At 52.0% G+C, this 23943-nt stretch overlaps 3 protein-coding genes across 4 annotated transcripts in view; 1 reads left to right on the forward strand and 2 right to left on the reverse strand.

Annotated features, from left to right (window-relative positions):
* Window positions 1-5186: 5186 nt before the first annotated feature.
* Window positions 5187-9994, reverse strand: LOC102685645 (gremlin-1-like). The gene is made up of 2 exons (XM_015340715.2): window positions 9625-9994; window positions 5187-6992 (listed from the first exon to the last, which is right to left on the reverse strand). The coding sequence occupies exons 1-2, from the start codon at window positions 9626-9628 to the stop codon at window positions 6199-6201; spliced, it is 798 nt and encodes a 265-aa protein (XP_015196201.1). The 5' UTR covers window positions 9629-9994; the 3' UTR covers window positions 5187-6198.
* A 1731-nt stretch (window positions 9995-11725) lies between these two features.
* Window positions 11726-20778, reverse strand: LOC107076594 (rho GTPase-activating protein 30). Of its 2 annotated transcripts, none has more exons than XM_069186447.1 (14): window positions 20693-20778; window positions 20354-20579; window positions 19614-19705; window positions 19055-19151; window positions 18393-18664; window positions 17786-17949; window positions 17194-17343; window positions 16706-16801; window positions 15278-15380; window positions 14908-14966; window positions 14603-14747; window positions 14216-14324; window positions 13787-13898; window positions 11726-13687 (listed from the first exon to the last, which is right to left on the reverse strand). In XM_069186447.1, the coding sequence occupies exons 2-14, from the start codon at window positions 20480-20482 to the stop codon at window positions 12327-12329; spliced, it is 2889 nt and encodes a 962-aa protein (XP_069042548.1). In that variant the 5' UTR covers window positions 20483-20579; window positions 20693-20778; the 3' UTR covers window positions 11726-12326. The 2 variants fall into 2 exon arrangements, with proteins under 2 accessions (XP_069042548.1, XP_069042547.1); XM_069186446.1 differs by having other exon boundaries at window positions 11726-13690.
* A 76-nt stretch (window positions 20779-20854) lies between these two features.
* The window catches only part of rasgrp4 (RAS guanyl releasing protein 4), a 40944-nt gene continuing 37855 nt past the window's right edge, over window positions 20855-23943 (forward strand). Inside the window, exon 1 of the mRNA XM_069186448.1 lies at window positions 20855-23622. Coding sequence (XP_069042549.1) covers window positions 23600-23622 — 23 coding nt within the window. The 5' untranslated portion in view covers window positions 20855-23599. The remainder of the gene's footprint in view (window positions 23623-23943) is intronic.

The raw sequence follows: 23943 nt of genomic DNA on the forward strand, positions 1-23943 counted from the left end.
CTTCATGTCTAAGGCCAGTGCCTCTCGGCTCCAGCCAAGCGTGTTTACAGGTCTCTTCAGACCAGTAATGGCTCAAGGCTGGGACAGGGCTACAATTAGTTCAATTAAACAAGAAACTCAATTATGTAATTCAGGGCTGGAAACTGTATCGTGTTACAACTGGAGAAAGAACATTACATACTGTAACTGCAAACATAAGTGTGGCTCGGAAGTTTTTAGCAATACAATTGCTTCATTTTTCCTGCTCCAAAATGCCTATAATTTGAAGCACCGTGCAGGCAAAGCACCCCTTCTCGCAGAAAGAGTCAACTGAAACTCCGAGCCTCAGATATTCACAACAGCTGCTAGCTGGCCCCGGATGAGTGGTCAATAAATGCAGAAAAGGCCACAATGGCAAACACATGCAAGTGGAGCCAAAAGAAATAGGTCAAGAGCCTATTTATGGAGTAGCAGAACTAGTGGCTTGCCCATGTCTGTGTCTACCACTTCTGCAACAGAGGGAGAGTGGAGAAATGGCTAGCGCCTCTGTTTGTGCTTCCTGCTGGCTGTCCCGGACTGACGTAATAATAATTACAGCCTGCCGCGCTCTTCCGTGGCGCTCCGGCCGGACGAGTGGCCGCCAGGAGGGAGCAGACGGGACGGATGTGCCGTCCCCAGTTCGCAGAGGGGGGGAGGGGGGGGTGGGTGCAGGCCACAGGCCGCCCAGCACTGTTATTATTTCTGAGGTCAAAGACAGTTTTTGTTTTCGGGAGTCTGTGTTTATCTTTTATTTTGCCTTTTTTTTTTTTTAAGAAAAAAGAGGAACCTGGGAGTCAGGCCTGTCGGTCAGCGAGCGCCCAGAGGAACAGACAGAGGAGGAGGACAGAAACAGGAGGGCGCGCAGCTGCGGGACCCAACAGAGGGAGCAGGGGCAGCTGACAGGGAAGAAGACTGGGAGAGAGAAGCGCTCAAGTTTTACTCATCACTTTATTCAGAAAAGCCGTCGGCACAGAAAGAACCCAACACAGGAAAGCACGCCGTGGTGGGAGCTGTGCTACCGGGAGTACACCTCCTCATCCGGGCACGGGCAGGACGCAGGCAGACAGAAGGGGGCGGTGGGGAAAGGAGGGGCGAAAGAAGAAAGAATGAAAACAGAGGGGTGGAGAGGAGGAAAGGAGAGAAAGAGAGATGGGGAAAGGAGTGAAGAAAGAGACCAAAATAAGCTAAAGGGATGGAGAGACGAAAGGAGAGGGAATCAGAATGGGAAAGGAAGAAGGGAGGAAGCGAGAGGGGAAGTGAAAGACAAGGAGGTTAGGGGAGTCAGACTGAGGGCGAGAGAAAAGAAAAACATAAAGTGGGGCCTCTGTGTCCAGTGTCGCCTGGTTCGCACACACCTCAGCTCCCTCTTACTCAGTCTCAGCTTTGATTCAGACGTTTCTGCCATCGTTTCCTGTCGCTCGAAAATCTCAGCATCAATCGATAATGAATTAAATCAAGGCCTCTGCTAAGAAACAAAGAGATCAGGGACACTCTTTTCCTGGATTGGGAAGCCCCTGGAGCCCCAGGATTCACAGGGAGCTTGAAATAGTTCATTTAGCAGAGATCTGGAAAGCAGGTTAACTGCTCCTCATTAAGCAGCTGACCTGATTAAGTCCATCAGAGCTCAGCTGGAAGGAAAACCCGAAGAGAGACGCAGAACAGGAGAGAGCAGCAGAGGCGTGCGCGATTACAGCACCGTGGAGAGATTTGTTCTGAGGCGCGGAGAGATTGCACAGCTCAACTGGCTCACAGCCAGAGGCCGGGCGGCCAACTGACCCCAGACTTACTCCTTCAGACAGGGCAGACCCGTCCACTGATGTCTAAATCACGGCACATCTGAACAGCGCTTGCTGAATCTTCACTAGGCCCAATTCAAAAACTGTTACACTTAAAATACCTGCATCTTGACTGTTTACTCAAATGGCTCAAATTACCCAAATTGCAAATCTGGCAGTTCTCCTCTGTTAATTCGCACATCATCCCTATTGGCAGGGATTCCACAAGGGAATCGGTGATGGGGATCAGCTGTTCTGACCATCTGATGAGTGGAATCTCTGAGGGACAATAAGAAAATCAGATTGTCTAACGGTGGGATTCCTAAATTGCCCCTGCAACAAAATGCTGGGTCTCAGAGCTGCCCTCATTCAGGTTTCGCTGCAGGGAACTTCAGCCCCCTGGACCTCTGGAGAAGGGAGGGGGCTTGTTGTGGAGCGTCTAACGCCGAGGCTTCACAGCTGAAACGTGTTTTCTCTCTTCTCTTATCAGCATGGAATAAACCTTTACTTGTTCCTCTATAAATCAATGCTACCTAATCAGAAAATGCTACCTCAACTGCTTTCTGATCTCTGCCTTGTAGGCAGCACATTTTGATAACCTAATGCCTCCTATCAGAAAGTCCTATGATTAAAATGTAACTGCTGCTTGGTGAGTATATATATATTAAATATATATTTTTTAATATATAATATAACAATATACATATAAAAATATAAAGGTAGCAAATTTCGATAGTGTCACGATACATTATCAGAAGAAACTACCATTTAAACTTAAACGCTGCTTTTGAAAATTCACCCATAAGTAACTCAAAAATTATAGGTAGCACAATTTGAAAGCCTTATGATCTCTTATCAGAAATCCCTAACATTACAATTTTCTGCTTGACCTAGTTCACCCATAAAGCACTCAAAACTGTAAGTAGAAAATTTCGATAGACTTGATCCCTTACCAAAAATTCCTACCAATTCCTACAATTTATTTGCTGCTTGAGCTTACTAATATACACAAAAACTACGTTATCAGAAAATTCCACTACTGATGTTTTGGAGCACATATTATTGTGTATATTGTATATTATCACACCAAGGCTTATACGTTTGCCACACATTCTTACAGATCGTAACGCATACGGCCGACACTGCAGGTGGTGCGAGCCTCAGGCGCTGACGGGAGATCTCCCTTTAGCTCAGCTGGCTGGGTCCCTCTTGAGTGACGCCGGAGGCCTGGGTTCGAGTCGCCAGTGGTGGGGGGCCGACCTGAGGCGGCCGCGGTGAACTACAATACATACTGTAGGTTGACTGTTATATTTGGCACATTCAAAATGTGCCCATCTACTGCAAAAAAATCCTAAAAGTAAAATCTGCGTGCAAAGGCAGAGATAAAGTGGCCACTATATGTGAACATTAATAATCAAATATGAATGCGTTAAAATGCGTGCTTGTAGCTACTTTCCTAAGACTACAATGAACGTTTGGCGATTTGGATAACAAAAACAAAGAACTTAACTACAATAAGCTGGTTTCGTATAATACGCTTGAAGAAAAGCTTAATTAACAGCGCTGGGCAGGCTTTTTCAACGGGTAGGATGTTGGAACACCTGACGACTGTAGATGAGTCAGGGCCGTAACTGTCACTCACCTTCATTTCGCGTTTTATCAAAAAGTAAAAGGGGTAGATCCGTCTCCCGTCGACATTATCGACGAAACACTAGGAACAGTAACTTTTAACTCCGTTCCTGTCGCAAAATAAATTAACTTAGACGGAATACATGGAGCGGCGCGCGCGCCCCTAACGGCGTTAGTCGGCCGAGGGCGCGCGCTGCGGGCTGCTCGAGCGCCGAAGTCGGCACGGGACGCTCCCGCGCGATTTGCCCCGCTTCCTCTTCCGCAAATGAACTCCCGCCAGTCTCCTGCGACAGTGTTTCGGTGGCAAAAGGATGGCTTTCTTCCATTCCTGCAGTCACACAGGATTCTAGACCCGATTCCCACCTCTTACCTTCTGCCGTTTCTCTCGGAAAGAGGCGGAGCCCAGAGAAATAAGGAACAAGTAAATTCCATGCAACAAGTTTATTCCATGCTTTAAAGAGAAGAGAAGAAACGCAACGTTTCAGCTGTGGAGCCTTCTTTGGGTGTCCAGAAGAAGGCTCCACAGCCGAAAGGTGTTTCTTCACACCTCTCCCCACTTCACACCACCGGAGTGGCCTCTCTGCCTCTCCCCTGCTCCTGCCTCCTCCCCTCTCCCAGCTTTCGTTCTCCTGTGCTTTACTGTCTGCCTGTCTTTCTCACACCCGACGAAGGCAGCTGAAACGTTGCGTTTCTTCTCTTTTCAGCACGGAATAAACCTATGACTTGTTCCTGTGGAATAAACCTTTACTTGTTCCTTTGAAGCCTACGCATGCCGACGCAGATACCTACTCGAACTAGTCCGGACAAATATACTTGTTCGATTCACGATCCTTGTGTAGCTAATGAACTGTTGATGGGCTTTGGTTTAGGTGTCTTCGGTAGGGTAAAAAAAAGGAAGAAAAACTACATTCTGTGCCACAGTTCTCTCTGCTGACTAACCATATGAAACATTGTTAAATGTCCCGTTTGTAAATACATCCGGTACAAGTCCGTCTTGTTTACTGAAGGTCCAGCACACTTCCTCTGGCTTCAGATTCTGCTGACTCTCAGAGCTCGCAAACACATAATAAGAAAATTATATTGTCTAACGGTGTGATTCTTGTATTGGCCCTGCACCAAAACGCTGGCTCTCAGAGCTGCCCTCATTCAGGTTTCGCTGCAGGGAACTTCACCCCCCTGGACCTCTGGAGAAGGGGGGGGGGGGTGGGGGCTTGTTTTGGAGTGTCTGACCCAGGGTCGTCTCCCCCATGTCCGTCCATCAGACGCCCTTTCGGGGACGATCAGTCAGAAGTCAGGCAGGTAACTCTTAATAAGCCTTGGAGAGGCGGATTCAAGTCCTCTGTGCTGACTTGGATGGACACAGCTCTGGAACTTAAGAGCATGAAACATTTCTAATTGTCACCGCTGTATATATATTCGGTACAAGTCCGTCTTGTTTATTACAGGTTCAGCGAACTTCCTTATTACTTCGGTACCGCTGATATTTCAGAGCTCATGTACTCCAGGACCGCGCTCACCTGAACTGGAGATCACAACAAACACTACCTACTGCACCTGCACCTTGAACAGAAAATAATAATGAAACCTTTTCGCTTCCCCTGGGAAACTTAAAATTCACTTCTAAATGTCACGGTGGACAGGGTCTCTGCGAACGGCTCACTGGACAAAGCCTGTGCTGTGAAGCACGTCACGTCCAGATGGGACTTCAAGCAGGTGTCTTCAGCGAGACGGTAAGGGCCGTACGAAAACCAGTGTAGGCAAATCGCCAAGCTGGCGCGGTTTATTTCATAAGGCACCATCCCGACACACAGAGGCCACAAGAGAAGCACAGAACAGCGCACCAAGCACATTTCTAACACAGGAAGCACATTTAGCAATCTATCATTTTAACCTTAGTCCACATGCAAAAAAAAAATTTAAACACGTAAAAAGTTCAGAGGTTTACACAAGTTGACGTATAGGACATCAGCAGTGATTTCTACTCTAGGACGTGCGTCCTTGATGGGACACAGAAAACACGTCTAAGCGGAAGACCTCAAACATGTACACATGACACACAAAATCCCAGAGCAGGCGACCGCGGTCGGCGTCTTTGGTCCACCCCAGGGGGAAAGGGGGTGCTGCACAACAGCGACGTGTCAGACACAAGCCCGATAGAATCAGTCGCCCCCAGCGGAAGGGACACCTGTCCTCTCTTCTGTTACGGTGCCCAGAATAACGACAGCGTCCAGCCGCACAAGTCCTGCAGGAGAAGAGACCCATTGGGGACAAGGACAGGAGAGAAAAAGTGCAGTGGTGTGCACAGAATGATGACTTCCGGAGGCTCACTAAACACTGACAAAACACAAGTCACGCAACCCTGGGTGAAGTTAAACATGCCCACGGGTTTCCTCCAGGTCCAGGGAGTGGCACAGAGCAGACTGAGCGCAGGGGCCAAGTCCAGTTCATCCGTGTTTCCTGCCCAGTGTGTTTCCTGCAAATTGGCACTGGAACAGCTGACCATGACCCTAACCCATGACTCCAACCCACGAACACACAACTGTCCATGGACAGATGACTGTTATCTTGGACACTCCTGCAGCACGGGGGACAGGGAGGCCCACAGCCCAGCTAGTGAAAGAGAGAGAGTGCGTCTCTAGACTCTTGGCCAACAAAATCTCTGATTTTAAAGAACTTGCCTCTCTCTCTCTCGCTCTCTCCATCCCTGCTTCCATCTCTTCACCTGATCTTTCCTTCCCTCCCCTCTCCCTCTCCCTCCTCCTCCGCCCCACCCCTCTCAGTCGAGCTCGATGGAGGTGCAGCGGCACTCCCTGACCACCGTGAGGCGCTGCAGCCGGGTCGGGGGACGCAGTGTGGGGCAGGTCAGCGTGACCGCGAGGGTGCCCAGCTGGCGGGGCTGGCAGTAGGAACAGGAGCGGAAGGCGCCGCCCCCGTCGCCCCCCACGCCGGGGATGTAGAAGGAGTTGCACTGGCCGTAGCAGAACCGCACGATGACCGCGCGGCTCAGGCAGCCCTGCACGCGCACCGTGTGCACCAGGGGCCGGCTCTCGCACCAGTCCCGGCGCACGAACCGCCGCTCCGTGACGAAGAGGGCGACCACCTTATCTGCGTCCAGAATCTCATCTTTGTCCCGGCCTTCCAGCACGAGCCCAGCGGGCGAGGCTGTCGGAATCTGCTGTTGCTGCTGTTGCATTTTGAGCAATCGCAGTGCCTTTGCATCCAAAAAATCATCTGTGTCTCCGCCTCCTACACTCTGTTCAGCCAATGACGTTCTCCCACGGTGCTGCGGTTGTCTGTTCTGCAATTTAATTGGCTGTGCATCATCTTTGTCCCCACCTCCCGGACCAAGCTCGGCCAATGATGTTGCCACAATCTGCTTCTGCTGCTGCAGTTGGGGGAGCTGCTCCTTGTTCTGCGACCTCATTGGCTGCTGGGTTTTCTTCAGTGATAGGCTGGATCCTCCCCCCGAGACCCTGCCTGGACCAATCATTTCAGTCCTTGCCTCTGACTGGTGGGTGCAAAGGAATATGGTGCTCAGTATCAGCAGCAAAGGAGTCCGGAGGGCCATTCCTAGGGAGAGAGAGAGAGGTTAGAGGTAAACTAGCAAACTAGCACACACAAACACACACAAAGACACACTCAGACACTTAAATTCAACTCTCCTGTCTCCTCAGCTTTCCCCACTAATCAGACAAGATCTTAAGATAAGATAAGATCACTTTATTGGCCATATACACTTCTTGTATTAGGAAAAGACAGCTATTTGTCTTTTTGCATACCCCAGCTTGCTCTCCATGAGACACACGAGAAGCTTGGGGTCAGAGCACAGAGTCAGGAATTTATATGGTGCCCCTGGAGCAGTTAGGGTTAAGGGCCTTGCTCAGGGGCCCAACAGAGTAGGATTCCTCTGGCGGCCACAGGGTACGAACCGGCAACCTTCCAGCCACAGACGCAGATCCTGAGCCACAGAGCCACCGCTCCGCCCTAATCATGGGTGTGTGGTCTCCAGGTGGTAATCTAGGAAGCCTAACTGTCCCGCCAACCCCTGGCTGTAAACAGGCCCGCAGTGCAGCACAGTGGAGCACAAAGCATAGCGGTAGCATGCAGTACAGAACAGGGCACAGCTGCAGAGCACAGTGTACAGCTATAGGGCACAGCTGTAGAGCACAGTGTACAGCTACAGAGCACAGCTGCAGTTTACAGTGTACAGCTACAGAGCACAGCTGCAGTTTACAGTGTACAGCTACAGAGCACAGTGTACAAATACAGAACACAGCACAGCTGCAGTGTAGTGGCACATATGACATAGCACAGTATAAAGCATAAATCTCAGAGCCTGAAATGCACAGGGCAGAGTATATGACACAAAGAGCATTAATATATGACATTATAGATTAAAAACAGGAACATCAAGTTTAATTTTCATGGCAGTGTGGGAGCAGATAGACAAACTTCCTCATACAGTGAGTTATCAGAATTCAGGATTCCTTAAAGATGCAAACCTGCCTGGAAACAACACAGGCGTGTAAAGGAGAGATGAACTCGGTCCCGTCTCTCTGCCTCAGCCCAGTGTGGAAATTAATTCAGACACACTGAACCTATTGTGCATTTTTCACTCTCCCTGTTCCTCCTTTCCCTTCTTCTTCAATCCCTATTTCACCTCCATCTCTCACTATCGTTCAGCCTTTCTCTCCCTTTTGTCTCCTTGTCCATCTCTCCTTTCTTTCCCACACTCTGTCTCTCTACCTCCCTCTTATTTACTTCCGTCTGGCCGGAAGGTTTTCCAGAGAAAGTGTCTCTCCCTGTCATTAAGGAATGCCACAGCATTCGGCTGGCATCCTGCTTTTCACACCCATTGGAGCATCAAAACAACAGGAGCCAGTGGAAAAATCACCTTCAGTCTTAAACACAGAGCCCTCGTCCTACACTAGGGAACTTAGCGCAGTGTTAAACACAGAGCCCTCGTCCTTTCCTAGGGAACTTAGCACAGTGTTAAACACAGAGCCCTCGTCCTTTCCTAGAGAACTGAGCGCAGTGTTAAACACAGAGCCCTCCTCCTTCACTAGGGAACTGAACGCAGTGTTAAACACAGAGCCCTCGTCCTTTCCTAGGGAACTGAGCGCAGTGTTAAACACAGAGCCCTCGTCCTACACTAGGGAACTGAGCGCAGTGTTAAACAGAGCCCTCGTCCTTTCCTAGAGAACTGAGCGCAGTGTTAAACACAGAGCCCTCGTCCTACACTAGGGAACTGAGCGCAGTGTTAAACAGAGCCCTCGTCCTTTCCTAGAGAACTGACCGCAGTGTTAAACACAGAGCCCTTGTCCTTTCCTAGGAAACCGAGCGGAGTGTTAAACACAGAGCCCTCGTCCTTCCCTAGGGAACTGAGCGCATAGTTAAACACAGAGCCCTCATCCTTCACTAGGGAACTGAACGCAGTGTTAAACACAGAGCCCTCATCCTTCACTAGGGAACTTAGCGAGTGTTAAACACAGAGCCCTCGTCCTTTCCTAGGGAACTGAGCACAGTGTTAAACACAGAGCCCTCGTCCTTCATTAGGGAACTGTGCGCAGTGTTAAACACAGAGCCCTTGTCCTTCCCTACGGAACTGAACACAGTATTAGACACAGAGCCCTTGTCCTTCACTAGGGAACTGAGCGCAGTGTTGAACACAGAGCCCTCGTCCTTCACTAGGGAACTGAGTGCATAAAATAGTGTTAGACTTAGAGCCCTCCTCCATCTTTGTCCAAATCTGTTCCCAGTTAAAACACAACCTCTGCTGCTGAACAAACAGGCCAGAGCTCCTGAACAAACAGGCCAGAGCTGCTTCTCACTGAACATCTCAGCCACAGGGTCTGTTGTCACATCACTCTCTCAATCACACTTCACAGGTGGAGCTGATCCAGGAGACTGACATGATATGTCTACATAGACGTATCCACAATATTCTTTTTTAACATGACATGGATGTACAATATCACAGCTACAATATTTAAAACAATTCTAGTTCACAAAGGATTACAAAAACATCTTTAACCCAGAGTAGCAGGATTAGTTTTTCTTAAGTGGATTTAATAACGGCTAGTGCACAATACTATAATTTAAATGTCAATATAAATAATTTAAAAAACTGCCATGAAACACACATTGAAAATTCTACACATTTATACACATGCACAACTGTAGGTTCTGCTGATAATCTCACCCATGGTGTGTGCTCTCCAGACAGGCTCTGAACCCCCCCTTTGCTCCAAACTGGGGTCCCCCTCTCTGGACAGCTGGCCCAAATATCTGTCTCTTCCAGAGCAGACAGAGCATCCACAGAGACCAAGACAACTCACTCACACTGTCTTTTCCTCCTCTACCCCTTCTCTCCCGCGATTCAGCAGTGACTCCGTCTACAAACAAAGAGCACAGATTAACACTCCCTCCCTCTCTATCCAGCCCTCTTCCTAAATTCCTCACTCTCCTTCTCTGTCCAGTCCTCTCTTCCTAAATCCCTCTCTCCCTCTGTGTCCAGCCCTCTTCCTAAATCACTCGCTCTCCCTGTCCAGCTCTCTCTTCCTAAATCCCTCACTCCGTGTCCAGCCCTCTTCCTAAATCCCTCACTCCGTGTCCAGCCCTCTTCCTAAATCACTCACTCTCCCTCTGTCCAGCTCTCTCTTCCTAAATCCCTCTCCCTGTCCAGCCCTCTTCCTAAATCACTCTCTCCCTCTGTCCAGCTCTCTCATCCTAAATCCCTCTCTCCCTCTGTGTCCAGCCCTCTTCCTAAATCCCTCACTCCGTGTCCAGTCCTCTTCCTAAATCCCTCACTCCGTGTCCAGTCCTCTTCCTAAATTCCTCACTCCGTGTCCAGTCCTCTTCCTAAATCCCTCACTCTCTCTCCGTCCAGATCTCTTTTCCTAAACCCTCACTTCCCCTCTGTCCAGTCCTTTCTTCCTGAATCCCTCACTCTCCCTCCATCCAGTCCTCTTCCTAAATCCGTGTCCAGTCCTCTCTTCTTAAATCCCTCACTCCCTCTGTGTCCAGTCCTCTCTTCTTAAATCCCTCACTCCCTCTGTGTCCAGTCCTCTCTTCTTAAATCCCTCACTCCCTCTCCTCTCCGAGTCATTCAAGTTAAAATAGATGTAACTCTCTTTCACTCCAGAAGAGGGAGACAAACACTCATTTTAGCCTTGCTATAGTAAAGACTGCTTGGGCCTCAGCAGCAGCTCCTGGACCATTAACAGCATGTGTGTGACACAGGCAGACCATCAGTGCCAGGCCCTCCCCCAAGGTCCCACAAACGCTGCTAGGGTCCGGCCTGGCCCACCTGGGAGCCCCTCTGCAGGATCTGACCAAGATCCACAACCCCAGACTTCAGATTGGTGCCGACGCTGGGAAACCTACAGAATCTGAGTTCTGGATACCCCAAAGCTGAACAGGTCAGGACCTTCCAAAGCCATATTTATCCCAGACATAAGCCCTGCACTGATCGCAGCTCGCAATCCAACGAGACGAGAAAGAATCAAGAACATGAAAGCTGCAACAGGGTGCTTCCTTAATCAGCTCTGTTAAGAGGATCACACCCCTGATGCAGCACAGGCGAGGTGGAGACGACGCACACTTACCATTAACTGAAACAGACTGAACTTTAGGTATACACTATGACAGATGGGACCAGTGATCTCTGGACTGTAGGGTTACAATATGACACAGACTGGACCAGTGATCTCTGGACTGTAGGGTTACAATATGACACAGACTGGACCAGTGATCTCTGGACTGTAGGGTTACAATAGGACAGACTGGACCAGTGATCTCTGGACTGTAGGGTTACAATAGGACAGACTGGACCAGTGATCTCTGGACTGTAGGGTTACAATAGGACACAGACTGGACCAGTGATCTCCAGACTATAGGGTTACAATATGACACAGACTGGACCAGTGATCTCTGGACTGTAGGGTTACAATATGACACAGACTGGACCAGTGATCTCTGGACTGTAGGGTTACAACATGACACAGACTGGACCAGTGATCTCTGGACTGTAGGGTTACAACAGGACACAGACTGGACCAGTCATCTCTCGACTGTAGGGTTACAATAGGACACAGACTGGACCAGTGATCTCTGGACTGTAGGGTTACAATAGGACACAGACTGGACCAGTGATCTCTGGACTGTAGGGTTACAATAGGACACAGACTGGACCAGTGATCTCTGGAGTGTAGGTCTACAATATGACACAGACTGGACCAGTGATCTCTGGATTGGAGAGTAAAGCATTGCCTTTTTGTCAATCTACACCAAAAACATTGAAATATATTTAAAATAATACCTTTTATTCTGAATAAAGACATATTTAAAATAAATCTTACAAACATAACACTTAACACAGAAATGAATAAACACTGACAAAGTATTTACAGCAGCCAAGGGCAAGTCCAGTGTTCATAGCGTTACTCAAGCCGTGGCTGAAAAGGACTCTGCAGTGCCTCCTGTTATCTGACACAAGTCACAACTTCCCTGCGGCACCTGTAGGAACCGGGGCATCGCCATGGAAAAACGCTGCCCGGGTGAGGGATAAAGGGGCTCTTTTCATGTGGTTGCAGCAGAGGGTTTAGAAGAATTTGGGGTTCATTCTGCCAGGCTGTCCCAAGGGTCCTGCTGACAGTGGCTGTCACTGGACTTTTGTAGTTCGGACCGAGCCCCTGTCGCAGGGCCCGCAGGGGTCGCAGGTCGCGCTGTGGCCAAGCGTCTCTTTGAGATGCTGCTGCCGTAGAGGTGATGTCACTTCCTCTTGCAGGCTAGCGGCTAGTAGGCAGGCTCCTGGCAGTGCTGCTGGACAGGTCCTGGCTGTGGGCTGCAGTGCTGCTGCGTGTGCGGATACAGGGATCGGGCTGCTGGCTGTGCTTGAGCGGTTTACTGGGGCTCTGGGCCCTCGTGTCCCTCCAGCAGCCCCAGCGAGCTCTCGTGACTCAGAGATCGCCCGAACCTCCTCGCACCCTGCCTGCGCAGGCGCCCCAGTGGCCCCGTGGCCCAGCCGCCTCCTCCTCTTCCTCCTCCTCCTCCGGCACCCCCAAACCTCTGGGCCACACGCAGGACGGAGTTCCTCTGGAAGAACAGGGGGGAGGTGGAGAGCGGGGAGGGGCGGTGCACGGCGAGGAGGGGAGCCCACAGCCGGCTGGAGAGGGAGTTGAAACTGCGCACGCGGTCCGCCACTGACACCTGCGGACTCCTGCCTTTAGAGACTGACCCTATCTGCCCTTCGCGGGCCCCATCTTTCCCACCCTCTCCTCTCGGTTTCTCCTCTTTCTGCCTCGGTCGCAGCGCTCTGTAGCTCCAGCTTTCTCCCTCTCCGAGCTCCTGATCTTCCTCTGGCTCGGGATCACCCTGGAGAGCTGTGCTCCTCGACTCTTCTGACCTCTCCTCCTCCCCCTCGCTCTCATCCATCTCTATGGAGATGCCTTCGGGCAGGCTGTAGGATCGCCTGGGGGGTCTGAGCTCCCGGCTGTCACTCCGGAAAACATCAAAAAATGGCCACTCCTCTGCCTGTGCCGTTTCGTCTTCTTTTCTCCCTCTTCCTTCCTGCAGCCACGCCCCTTGCTCAAACCCTGCCTCTGCATCCCCCCATCGTCCTTGTTCAAACCCCGCCTCTGCATCCCCCCATCGTCCTTGCTCTAGCCCCGCCTCTGCATCTCCCCATCGTCCTTGCGCAAACCTCACCTCTACATCCCCCCATTGTCCTTGCTCAATTCCCACCTCTGCATCCCCCCATCGTCCTTGTGCCAGCCCTGCCCCTTGCTCTAGCTCCGCCTCTGCTTCCTTACCTCTTCCTTGCTCCAATACCGCCACTTTCTCCAGCCCCGCCTCTCCCTCCAGCTCCTCCTCCCCATTCCTCCCTTGTGTTCCACCCCCTTCCTCTTTCTCACACAGAACATCTCCCTGCACCCCCTCCTCGCTTTCAGCCTCAGTCCCTCTCTCCTGTCCCTCCTCTCCTCCCTCCCCCTCTCTGTCTGGCTCAGGCCCTGTCCTACTCTCCCACTCCTCCTCTCCACTCTCTGTCTCCAGATCCTCTTCAGCTCCCTCCTCTTCCAGGGCCTCTGCCTCCGTCTCCTTTTCGCATGGCCAGACCTGAGGGCTGCCCATCTCGGCCTGCGCTGTGAGCGTTGGGGTGTCAGGGAAGACATGGATAAAGGTTTCGGGGTACAGGCTGTCCCCAGGGCTGTCGACGAAACTGCAGGTCAGGAGGTCAGGGTCATCATCCACCTCGCACACCACCACTACTGCAGAAGACAGAGAGGCACAAGTCAAATGGGAGTTTTGGTGTCGGAGAGTGCACAGCTTGTAGGAATTACAAAAATAAAACAGACTCCGCCCACCTCTCTCTGGTCCACCAACGGGAGTGACAGGAGCTTCAGAGAGCCCACCCCCTTTGGAGCAGCTATGGCCATCCTGGCTGTCAGTCACCTTCTTCCTGCCTAACTCGGAGCCCTGCAGATCCAGTAACGAGAAACGGATTTCAACAAAGTCTACAGAGAGATAAGCCATTACTCAGCCAACGATATTGCATTCTGTGCAGAGAACTGTGAAACACAAAGGCAGTAAAAGATGGCATTATGGAGAGCAGTACAGGCACAGGGTACAGGTGCAGTAGGGGTGTACACACTGGAGACTCAGGTGTAGAGAAAGGGGTACAGGTGCAGTAGGGGTGTACACACTGGAGACTCAGGTGTAGACAAAAGGGGTACAGGTGCAGTGGGGGTGTACAGACTGGAGAGACAGGTGCAATTTGTAAAGGAATGACGCACAATGCTGACTGAGTCTCGCCCTCCCCAGCCACTTAGAGAGAAGAGTCGCAGCGACCTCCTGAACCGATCCCCCCTCTCCTCTCTCATTGCACACTGGGCAGCCGGGGGCCTAGGGCAAATACACAGCACATACACTGTCACACTGGGGCAAACACAGCCAGCGGGTTAAATACAGTCACCCCACAACAGTGTGACAACCCGTCACACTGGGGCATAATACACAGTGGGGTTAATAAGCACTGGGGAAAACTGTTGCACTGTCACACTGCAGCTCAGACAATGGAGCAAACATAACACTTAGGGAGGGTTTAACAACCATGAATAATAAGGATGAGGAGAGCTGCCCTTGTTCCTACAAGAACTGTTAATCCTGCAGACGTGACTGACCTCTGTGCTCGCTTGTCAGCTGTTCTCTTGCCCCTCTTGCTCCTGACGGAGCGGTTAGGGGTGCTGCCCTCCCCGCGCTGCCTCAGCTGGGGCAGGACAGAGGCAGGGGTGCGACAGGGTTGAGAGCTCTGGGAGCACACAGGGTCTGAGACCGAGGGAGAGGAAGAGCAAACCACCAAATGAAAAAAATATATATAACTCAAGCCGCACACGCAGTGTGTGAAATGCTGCAGCAAAGCAGTTACAAAAATCAGCGATAATGTGCCATCGGAATGAAATGGGGGACTGCTGAAGCGGACACTCACCACTGGGGGGCGACAGTGAGACAACTGGGCTCTCTTCCCTTAGGTCCTGTATTGATCTCCTGCACACAAGGCAACGAAAAAGACACTGCAAAGACAGTTACACCAAGCGTGGGCCAAGCCTCCCAGCCGAGGTGACTGCAAGGACAGTTAATCGGGAGGCAGAGAGAGACAAACACAGCCAGACCCCGCAAAGAGACAGAGAGAGGCAGGCACCCGAGAGAAACCGAGACCACCACAGCAGGACAGCGAGTGACACACCAAGAGTGACAGCCAGACAAAGTGCGAAATGGAGAGCGAGTCCGTAAAACTCTGGGACTGAAGCAGTGAGACAGGGAAAGTGAGGCAGTGAGGCAGAGACACTAACTAGTACCTCTTCCTGGCAGAACCTTCTGGTTCTGGCACGGTGTCCTCAAACGCTTTCCGTTTAGTGACGAGGAGAGACTGAAGCATGGGACTGGCCTCCCCCTGCTGGCCTGAAAGGGAACAGCATGGTCGCACACCACTTCTTACATACCAGATGACATATTGTCAGACTCTTTGCCCATACAGCCTACTAATGAATGCAACAATTTTAGAAAAATAAAGAGACAGAGAACAGGTATAGTTTCCTGAGCCAGATGGTTGGTGGGAACAGTAACTCAACCAGTTAATGCACAGCTTGAGGCATACAGTCCAGAGATCACTGGTCCAGTCTGTGTCATATTGTAGCCCTACAGTCCAGAGATCACTGGTCCAGTCTGTGTCATATTGTAACCCTACAGTCCAGAGATCACTGGTCCAGTCTGTGTCATATTGTAACCCTACAGTCCAGAGATCACTGGTCCAGTCTGTGTCCTATTGTAACCCTACAGTCCAGAGATCACTGGTCCAGTCTGTGTCCTATTGTAACCCTACAGTCCAGAGATCACTGGTCCAGTCTGTGTCATGTTGTACCCCTACAGTCCAGAGATCACTGGTCCAGTCTGTGTCCTATTGTAACCCTACAGTCCAGAGATCACTGGTCCAGTCTGTGTCCTATTGTAACCCTACAGTCCAGAGATCACTGGTCCAGTCTGTGTCCTATTGTAACCCTACAGTCCAGAGATCACTGGTCCAGTCTGTGTTATATTGTAACCCTACAGTCCAGAGATCACTGGTCCAGTCTGTGTCATATTGTAACCCTACAGACCAGAGATCACTGGTCCAGTCTGTGTCATATTGTAACCCTACAGACCAGAGATCACTGGTCAGTCTGTGTCATACTGTAACCCTACAGTACAGAGATCACCGGTCCAGTCTGTGTCATACTGTAACCCTACAGTCCAGAGATCACTGGTCCAGTCTGTGTCATACTGTAACCCTACAGTCCAGAGATCACTGGTCCAGTCTTTGTCCTATTGTAACCCTACAGTCCAGAGATCACTGGTCCAGTCTGTGTCATATTGTAACCCTATAGTCCAGAGATCACTGGTCCAGTCTGTGTCATATTGTAGCCCTACAGTCCAGAGATCACTGGTCCAGTATTAACAATCTGTAAAACAGCCTTGCAGCAGACACTGGCAATGGCACAGACAACTTTCTTTGATTACTTTTGCAGAAAATGACCTAAAAAGTTAAGATATTTAAAAGCACAAATTTACAAACTATTAAACTATTAGTTTATAATGTTATTAACTATAATAACTACTTTTACTAAACCATCATATTATACACCACTCCACACAGCTGCTGGTTCAGTTACTGTGAGGGTATGACTAAGGGCTCCTCAAGCACCGACAATGAACACTTACAGAGACTACGATGAAAACTGCAACCATACCTGGGGTCCCCTCTGCTGCCCTCCCGTCGAAAGGGACGGGGGTGCCAGTTGGAGTGCGAGACGTCATCAGCTTGTTGAATGCCCCCACAAACCGTTCTGAAGGAGGGAGACAAGAAAAGACTGATGCATGATGGACTGCTGAAAGGTGATGGAATTGTTTCTCCTAATAAAGCAACTTTAAATTTCAATCTGAGAGGAGTGAGAAAAAGAGAAGATGGTAAGAGAGGGAGAGGCAGAAAGAATACAAAAGGTATAGAGCTAGAGAATCCTGCCCTACTGCTAAGCCAAACTACACCATCTTCCCTTTCACAGAGTGCCCCCTTGGCTACGTTCCTATTCTCTAATGCATTCATGTCCACCCGCATCTCATCTACCAGAAAATACCTACAGATTCCCCATATCTTTCTGTCCATCTGCCACAGTTCTCTCCCTGGAGGTGGGCCCTAACCACCTCCACCCCCTGTGACCACCCCCCCCCACCACCTCACCGCCCACACTGCGTCTGTGGTGCTTCACCGAGCCGGGCACTCTCGGCCCCGCCCCCGTCTCCAGGGCGTCGCCAGGGGGTGTAACACAGCCAGGCTCCGCCCCCAGCAACAAGCCCTGCTTCTTCTCCAGCATGAATGTGGGGATGACACCTGAAGACGGACCAATCAAAATGGTCAGTCACCCCCTCACTCTCCCGAGACACCTCTCCTTCCCGCATTTAAAGAGCTGTTTTCCGAAACTGTGGCTTCCTTTGGGAAGGGACCCAGTCGTGGTCCTGGAAGCCCCACTTACCTGTGGAAGCTCTCAGTTACACGGTGTAATGCTTCATTGACTTAACAATAAATTTGGACTGTTTTACCATTATCATCTCTTAAACATACTGATGATATGTCCAAACTTTGCCTCCTGGAATCGGTACTGGAGGCATGAACACATCTACACCCTGTGCTCACGAGGGGGAGAATTACAAATAGCCCCTCTGAGCCGCCCGCATCAAGAAACGCTCTCATGACGGACTGACTAACCACAGGACAACCAGTGCAATCTCTCTCTCCTCCTCCCTCACACTCCCTCCTTCCCTATCTCACTCACCGATGTGCTCGGCGTGTGTGATAAGTGCCCGCACCACCGCAGCCTGGCGCTCCAGCACGGCCTCGGTGCCCACGGCCAGCCTGGACCCCGATATCGGGCACTGCATCAGGTTGGGGCTGATCACCAGGGCCAGGGAGCCCAGATCCATCCGGCTCTCACTGCTCCTGGATGGACAGAGCAGGAAGAGGTTCCTGAACTTCCTGAATTGGCCCACAGGCCAGACACACGCCCGTCAGACTGCCCCCCACAGGCCAGACACACGCCCGTCAGACTGCCCCCCACAGGCCAGACACACGCCCGTCAGACTGCCCCCCACAGGCCAGACACACGCCCGTCAGACTGCCCCCCACAGGCCAGACACATTAGAAATTAGAAAAGAGACACAGAGAAAGAATGACAGAAGGAGAGAGAAATATTAGACAGAAGGACAGACAATCACAGCAGGTAAGCACCCTGCTCAACGCAGACTTCTGGACTAAAGACTGGGGTGCCTCGTCACACAATCCTGCCGATATGGGAATCCTGCTGAAGCCTGAGGATACAAGCGAGGGGAGCTTCCTCTCTGACCTCATACAGTCTCCCTCTGGCTGCAGCACCTGATTCTCACCTCTGGGCGGCGCTTCTCAGGAAGCTGCAGAGGTACCGCAGCACCCGCGCGTGTGCAGGGGGCAGCAGGGCGGTCAGCAGCAGCGTGGCTCCCTCCCTCCGGTCCTCACCGCCCAGTCCCTGAGCCCGGCACAGCGCCCCCTGCAGGGCGGGAGGGATGAGGGGGGAGGGAAGCTCACGCAGGAACTGCTTCAGGAGGGTGGCCACGTCACAGGGCTGCAGGGCCGCCGAGAGAGGCGGGAGGAACAGGGGCTCCCCCTGCTCCAGGCGGGCCTGAAAAACAGGGGGAGAGGGAGACGAGCTGAGTGTCTTTACAGCATCTACACAGCTGATGGAGCGTTACTGTGAAGATACAGATAATCAGACTGAGTGTCCTTACAGCATCTACAGGTCTCACGATGGGAGTGTTAATGTGAAGCTACAGGTGATCAGACTGAGTGTCGTCAGAGTATCTGCAGGCCCGATGACCCAGGCATTGCATCAGCTGACCTTTATCACAGAGGAACAGAGCTTCCCTAACAGCCAAACAGGAAGTGGAAGAACGAGCGAGGGAGCGGGCAAGTGAAGCAACAGGGCGCACAGGAAGAGCGAGGCTCACACACACAGGAGGAAATACTGACCACCTCTGCCCCTCACTCCACCCTCTCACTCTCAGTCAGTTACCCTGAGGACACGAATGCGGGTCAGGGAGCCGGTCTTTCTGAAGAGTCCCTCCGTGCCCAGATGGAGGGAGAGGAACTGGCAGGCATCAACCAGGAACCTTCCGAGGGAGGGAGAGAAGGATTTGGAAGAGGAAAAGTGAGGTTGGAGGGAGAGAAAGGAAAAGAGATACTTCAAACAATGAAATTGCCAGAGTCCGGGCCTGCCGGACACGCGGAGCCAGACCGGCCAGAGTCCGGGCCTGCCGGACACGCGGAGCCAGACCGGCCAGAGTCCGGGCCTGCCGGACACGCGGAGCCAGACCGGCCAGAGTCCGGGCACCCCAGACTGGCCGGAGTCAAGCAGGTCAGGGACCGGGCAGCCGGACACACGGAGCCAGACTGTGCCGGATTACCTACAGATACGCAGAAGGCGAGTGAAACCACTGCTGTCGTCAATAACCTTTTCCCTTGTTCTCTTGTGACTGGCTTTCGCTACGCTTGTACAAACCTTACGACATCCCATGCGGCTCAGCTGGAAACTGACGCTTTCAGTAAGGGGAAGACAAACAACAGGTACTCACTGCGGCACGGTGCCCCCCACATCCAGCACCTCGCACTGCGGCAGGGAGAGGAGGTCTCGGCCGAAAGCGAAGACACGGTTTCCGCCCGTCTCCTGAGAGAGACAGCAGAGGTGAGAGACACGAGGCACCTGCTCAGCGCTGCTGGTAAACCGTCAGGTTACAGAGCCTGTTCTGGAAATCTTGGCAGACCAACAGAGTCGTTAGGGCCTGGAGCGCTTCAGAAGGAACGATGCCAACAGAGAAACTCAGTCGGCTTCACTTCAACAGAGCACACTCAACACAGGTACACTGGCAGACCCGCAGGGACAGACACCCAGAGAGAGGCCGCCTGACCTGCAGGGAGAGACCCAGTCAGAGACAGACCGTCTGACCCGCTGTACGTTATCATAACCTGAAGGTCAAAGGTTGTTCGACCTCAGAACAGGATCTGTTGTCCACATTTTCTTGTTAGAGAAGTGAGTGCAAGCCAGTAGACTGCACTGCCATTTGAGTTTGAGTCCTAACTGCTCTTTGAATTACAGTCAAGAGTGCTGAAGTTCATCAAAGCCTGGTAACTGAAAGTTACCACGAGGACCCAGTCAGGGAGGGGCTGTCTGACCAGAGGAAAGAAACACACTCAGCCAGAGCCACAGGGACCTAAAATTAATTAGCCACCGCAATAAAGCTCTTTGAATTCAGTCAGACGGGCAGAGGGGACAGATATAAATACGGATGAAGAGGTACTAAAGAGGCTTGTTTACCGGAGTCGGGCAGCCCGTTGCCTCAGCGTCTCCGTTGACGAAGTTCCTCCAGTTTTTGACTCGGACCCCTGCCGCTTTCAAGGCGCTGACCACGGCAGCCGCCTGGACTCGGTCCAGGACCCGGTTCATCGCCCGAGTCTTCGGATGACTGAGCCCAGTCAATCGCTAAGACTTCCGGCACGCGCTCCCGCGGGGACGTAAGTTCCGGGAGAGAAGCGACTGCCGCCTGATGGGGGGGGGGGGGGCGCGTCGAGAAAAATCAGATCGTTTCAGTGAACAGGCCCGCAACGGAACACGGAGAACGACACCCGAATAACGACAAAAAAAAATGCCACTCACACAAACCACACTGGTTTACATCCTCACCGAAAACATCACCGGACAACGAGTGTTTTTAAAATTTCCGGTATGATGCCCCCGACTCCGCTCCGGGCTGGCTCAACTTCCGGTGCCGGTGGGCGCCCCCTCTCGCACCTGTAGCGGCGCGCCAGTGACGTCAGCAGCCGCGGGAGGGAGATCCCCGGCCTGCTCATTGAGCCTCCTCATAGGTTCGGTTAAATGAGGCGGCTGAAGGGGCGTGAAGAAAGCCCGCAAAGCATCGTTTTTATGGCGGGTCTCGGGCAGCACAGTGCTCGCCTTGGAAGGCACGAAGAACATCGGGGTTTGACGATGTTTGGGCCACCGAGTGGTTCCGAGAGCACCGAGCGCTGGTTCGGGAGAAGGCGATCGGTACCGTACCTGCTGCCGCCTGCGCGTCCCGTCGCAGGACAGACTGGCGATTTTATCGTCGGATTAGTTCTGTCGCCGGTGACAGACAGACTGTGCCTCGCGGGACGGCTGAACCCACGGGGTTCGCTAGGAAAGCGCGAGCCCCCTCCACCAGCCCGGGGGTCACTAACGCGTGTCAAAGCTGCAGCCCAGTACAGCACAACCAGTTTAAAAAACACACTGGGAAAACGCCCCCCCTGTGTACTTCACACAGTCCAGAGGCTCGTTCTGCTCCCTGGGTGAGAGAGCGGCTCCCAGGAGTCGGTGTATACTGGTGGTACTGAGGTCCAGTCAGAAGTTCCTGTTCTCTTGGAATTCTGACTATCTGGACGTGGCACCTGCAGCAAAGTAGTACGATCGAGTTTGAATTTGTCTTTACTACTTGCTTAACTTACACCCTCGTCAAAGACATTCGGGGATTCGATTGTGGCTAGTGGCTGCGCGATTTGTGTTTTTAAATCACCTGGAGCGGACACCTCCGTCCCTGCCGTGTCTATCTTTCCGGGTTTGCTTGTCTGTCGGTTTCGTCACCGTGTGAGGTCAGCCCGTACACCCTCGCAGAGATCGACAGTCGACGTGTCCTGCGCGGCTTGCTTAAGTCGCTGTGTTGCGTTTCAAACCCCCTGACGACTCTGCGGGACGGTTCCAGTGTTCACGTGCAAAAAGCTGACTTCGTAAACGAGTGAATGTGCGTGTTTCAGACACTGGGGGCCGGAGCCTCGCGTTTGACAATGCTTATGTTGACCTTCGCTTTCGGCCCAGTCTCACCTGCGCCCGCACTCTTGTTGCTGTGTTTGTGGGGTCTTAACAGTTTCAGTCTCTTCTAATTTACTGAAAACACACACACACACACTCATAACAATAATGCATACCTGTCTGCTCGAAGACGCCAACACAAATCCCTCACACTTGGACACACGCACACCCATAAAAATACTACACACTTCTGCTCACAGTCACAAGCATAAAAATAATACACACTCCTCAGCACACACGAGCACACCTGTCCACACACTGAACACACCCATAAAAATAATACACACTCGTTTGCTCATAGTCACTCACAAGCACAGCTGCACACACACTGAACACACCTCCAGTACCTGTTTACTCACAAACACAGGCAGTTCCAGATGGGGGTGATTAGGAATTCTGCGTCTTGTCTGTCTGAGTCCACATGGAATGGAAGAGGCTTTATTTTGACAAAAGCACAGAACAGCCTCTCTGTCGCCTCTTCCTCCAGCCTCTTCCCCTGTCTCCCCCCTTTCTCCCTTCCTCTGTCCTCCCTCTGTTTCAACAAGGGGCTCTTTCACTCGGGGAGCTCAGCTGCTCACTTTGGGCACAGACCCCACAAACACTGCTTCACTGTGTGAGGAGGGGGAGGCTGTTTAGTCACTGTGACACAGGAGGGATTAGGACAGAGAGATGCACTCTCTCTCGGATGGGAATGAATACACCCGTGAACTGAACAACTTTCTTCACTTCTTTGCTCATTCTCCCACACATGGTCCACCCTTCAAAACTCAGTTTTCCTGGGAGAAGGACACTGTCTCACTGACTGCCCAGTACACTGCAGCTTGTCACAGCTGTGTATGCAGGTACCCCTGGGGTACACCCTGTCACAGTCTGAGGGCTTCACAGTGAGGCACTGGTCGCAGGTACCCCTGGGGTACACCCTGTCACAGTCTGAGGGCTTCACAGTGAGGCACTGCTCACAGGTACCCTTGGGGTTCACTCTGTCACAGCCTGAAGCCCTCACAATGAGGGCTTTACACACAGGTACCCCTGGGGTTCACTCTGTCACAGCCTGAAGGCCACACAGTGAAGCTCTGCACACAGGTACCCCTGGGGTTCACTGTCACAGCCTGAAGGCCACACAGTGAAGCACTGTACACAGGTACCCCTGGGGTTCACTCTGTACTGGCCTGAGGGCTTCACAGTGAGTGCTCTGCAGGTTCCCTATCTCTCTATACAGATCACACTCTCCTCTCTCTCTCTCTGTCACCCTCTGTCCCTCTCTCTCTCCCTCTCTCTCTCTCTCTGAGTGTGCAGTACAGCCGGTCCCTGTCTCTGTCAGAGACAGTTCCTCTATTTCAGAGAACAGGCTTTCTGAACTGGAACGGCTGGCTGGCTGGGGATTTTGTGCCTGGTTGCTGCCGTGTTGTGGGTTGCTCCAGGTTTTGTTTACGGGCGATCCCGGTCCCTGTCCTTCTGGATCTGTGTTTATTTGGCGTTTGGCTCCGGCCCCGTCTGGAGCACGGCGGGGAGTAACGGTTGCTGCCCTGGAGCCACCAGGCTGCGGAACTCGAACGCCCTGCAGTCTCACGCCTGTGAGCGCTGCGCCCCAGCCAGGACGCCGTTCGCCCGCCGCGAACCGAGCGCAGGAGGGCGCCGGCATGGAGCCCTAGGGTGCCCACGCACCCCCGATGTCCACAGGAGCCACGCGCAGAGGAGGAGGGCAGAGTGGAGAGCCGCACCATGAATCGCAAAGACAGTAAGAGGTACGAACTGCGCGTGCAGCCCGTCAGCGTGTGTGTGTGTGGCAGTGTATCAGTGTATGTCAATGTACCAGAGTGTGTGTCAGTGTATCAGAAAGTGTGTGTCAGTGTATCACTGTGTGTCAGTGTATCAGAAAGTCATGGTCAGTGTATTAGAAAGTCAGTATCGGTGTGTGTCAGTGTACTAGAAAGTGTGTGTGTATCAGAGAGTGAGCATGTGACAGTGTGTGTTAATTTATCAGAAAGTCTGTGTGTGTGATAGTGTGCGTGGCAGTGTATCAGAAAGCCAGTATCAGTATTGTTGTGTCCATGTATCAGAAAGTA

Source organism: Lepisosteus oculatus, chromosome 3, assembly GCF_040954835.1.
Source record: "Lepisosteus oculatus isolate fLepOcu1 chromosome 3, fLepOcu1.hap2, whole genome shotgun sequence".
Lineage (NCBI taxonomy): Eukaryota > Metazoa > Chordata > Actinopteri > Semionotiformes > Lepisosteidae > Lepisosteus > Lepisosteus oculatus.

Bases quoted from the DNA above. Each gene is read 5' to 3' on its own strand.
- LOC107076594 (XM_069186446.1), bottom strand. From the start codon at position 20,482: ATGAACCGGGTCCTGGACCGAGTCCAGGCGGCTGCCGTGGTCAGCGCC. The intron at 19,706-20,353 runs GTAAACAAGCCT...TGTCTCTCTCAG, and splicing joins CAACGGGCTGCCCGACTCCG to GAGACGGGCGGAAACCGTGT. The intron at 16,802-17,193 runs GTGAGGTGGTGG...TCCCTCCTTCAG, and splicing joins CCACAGACGCAGTGTGGGCG to AACGGTTTGTGGGGGCATTC.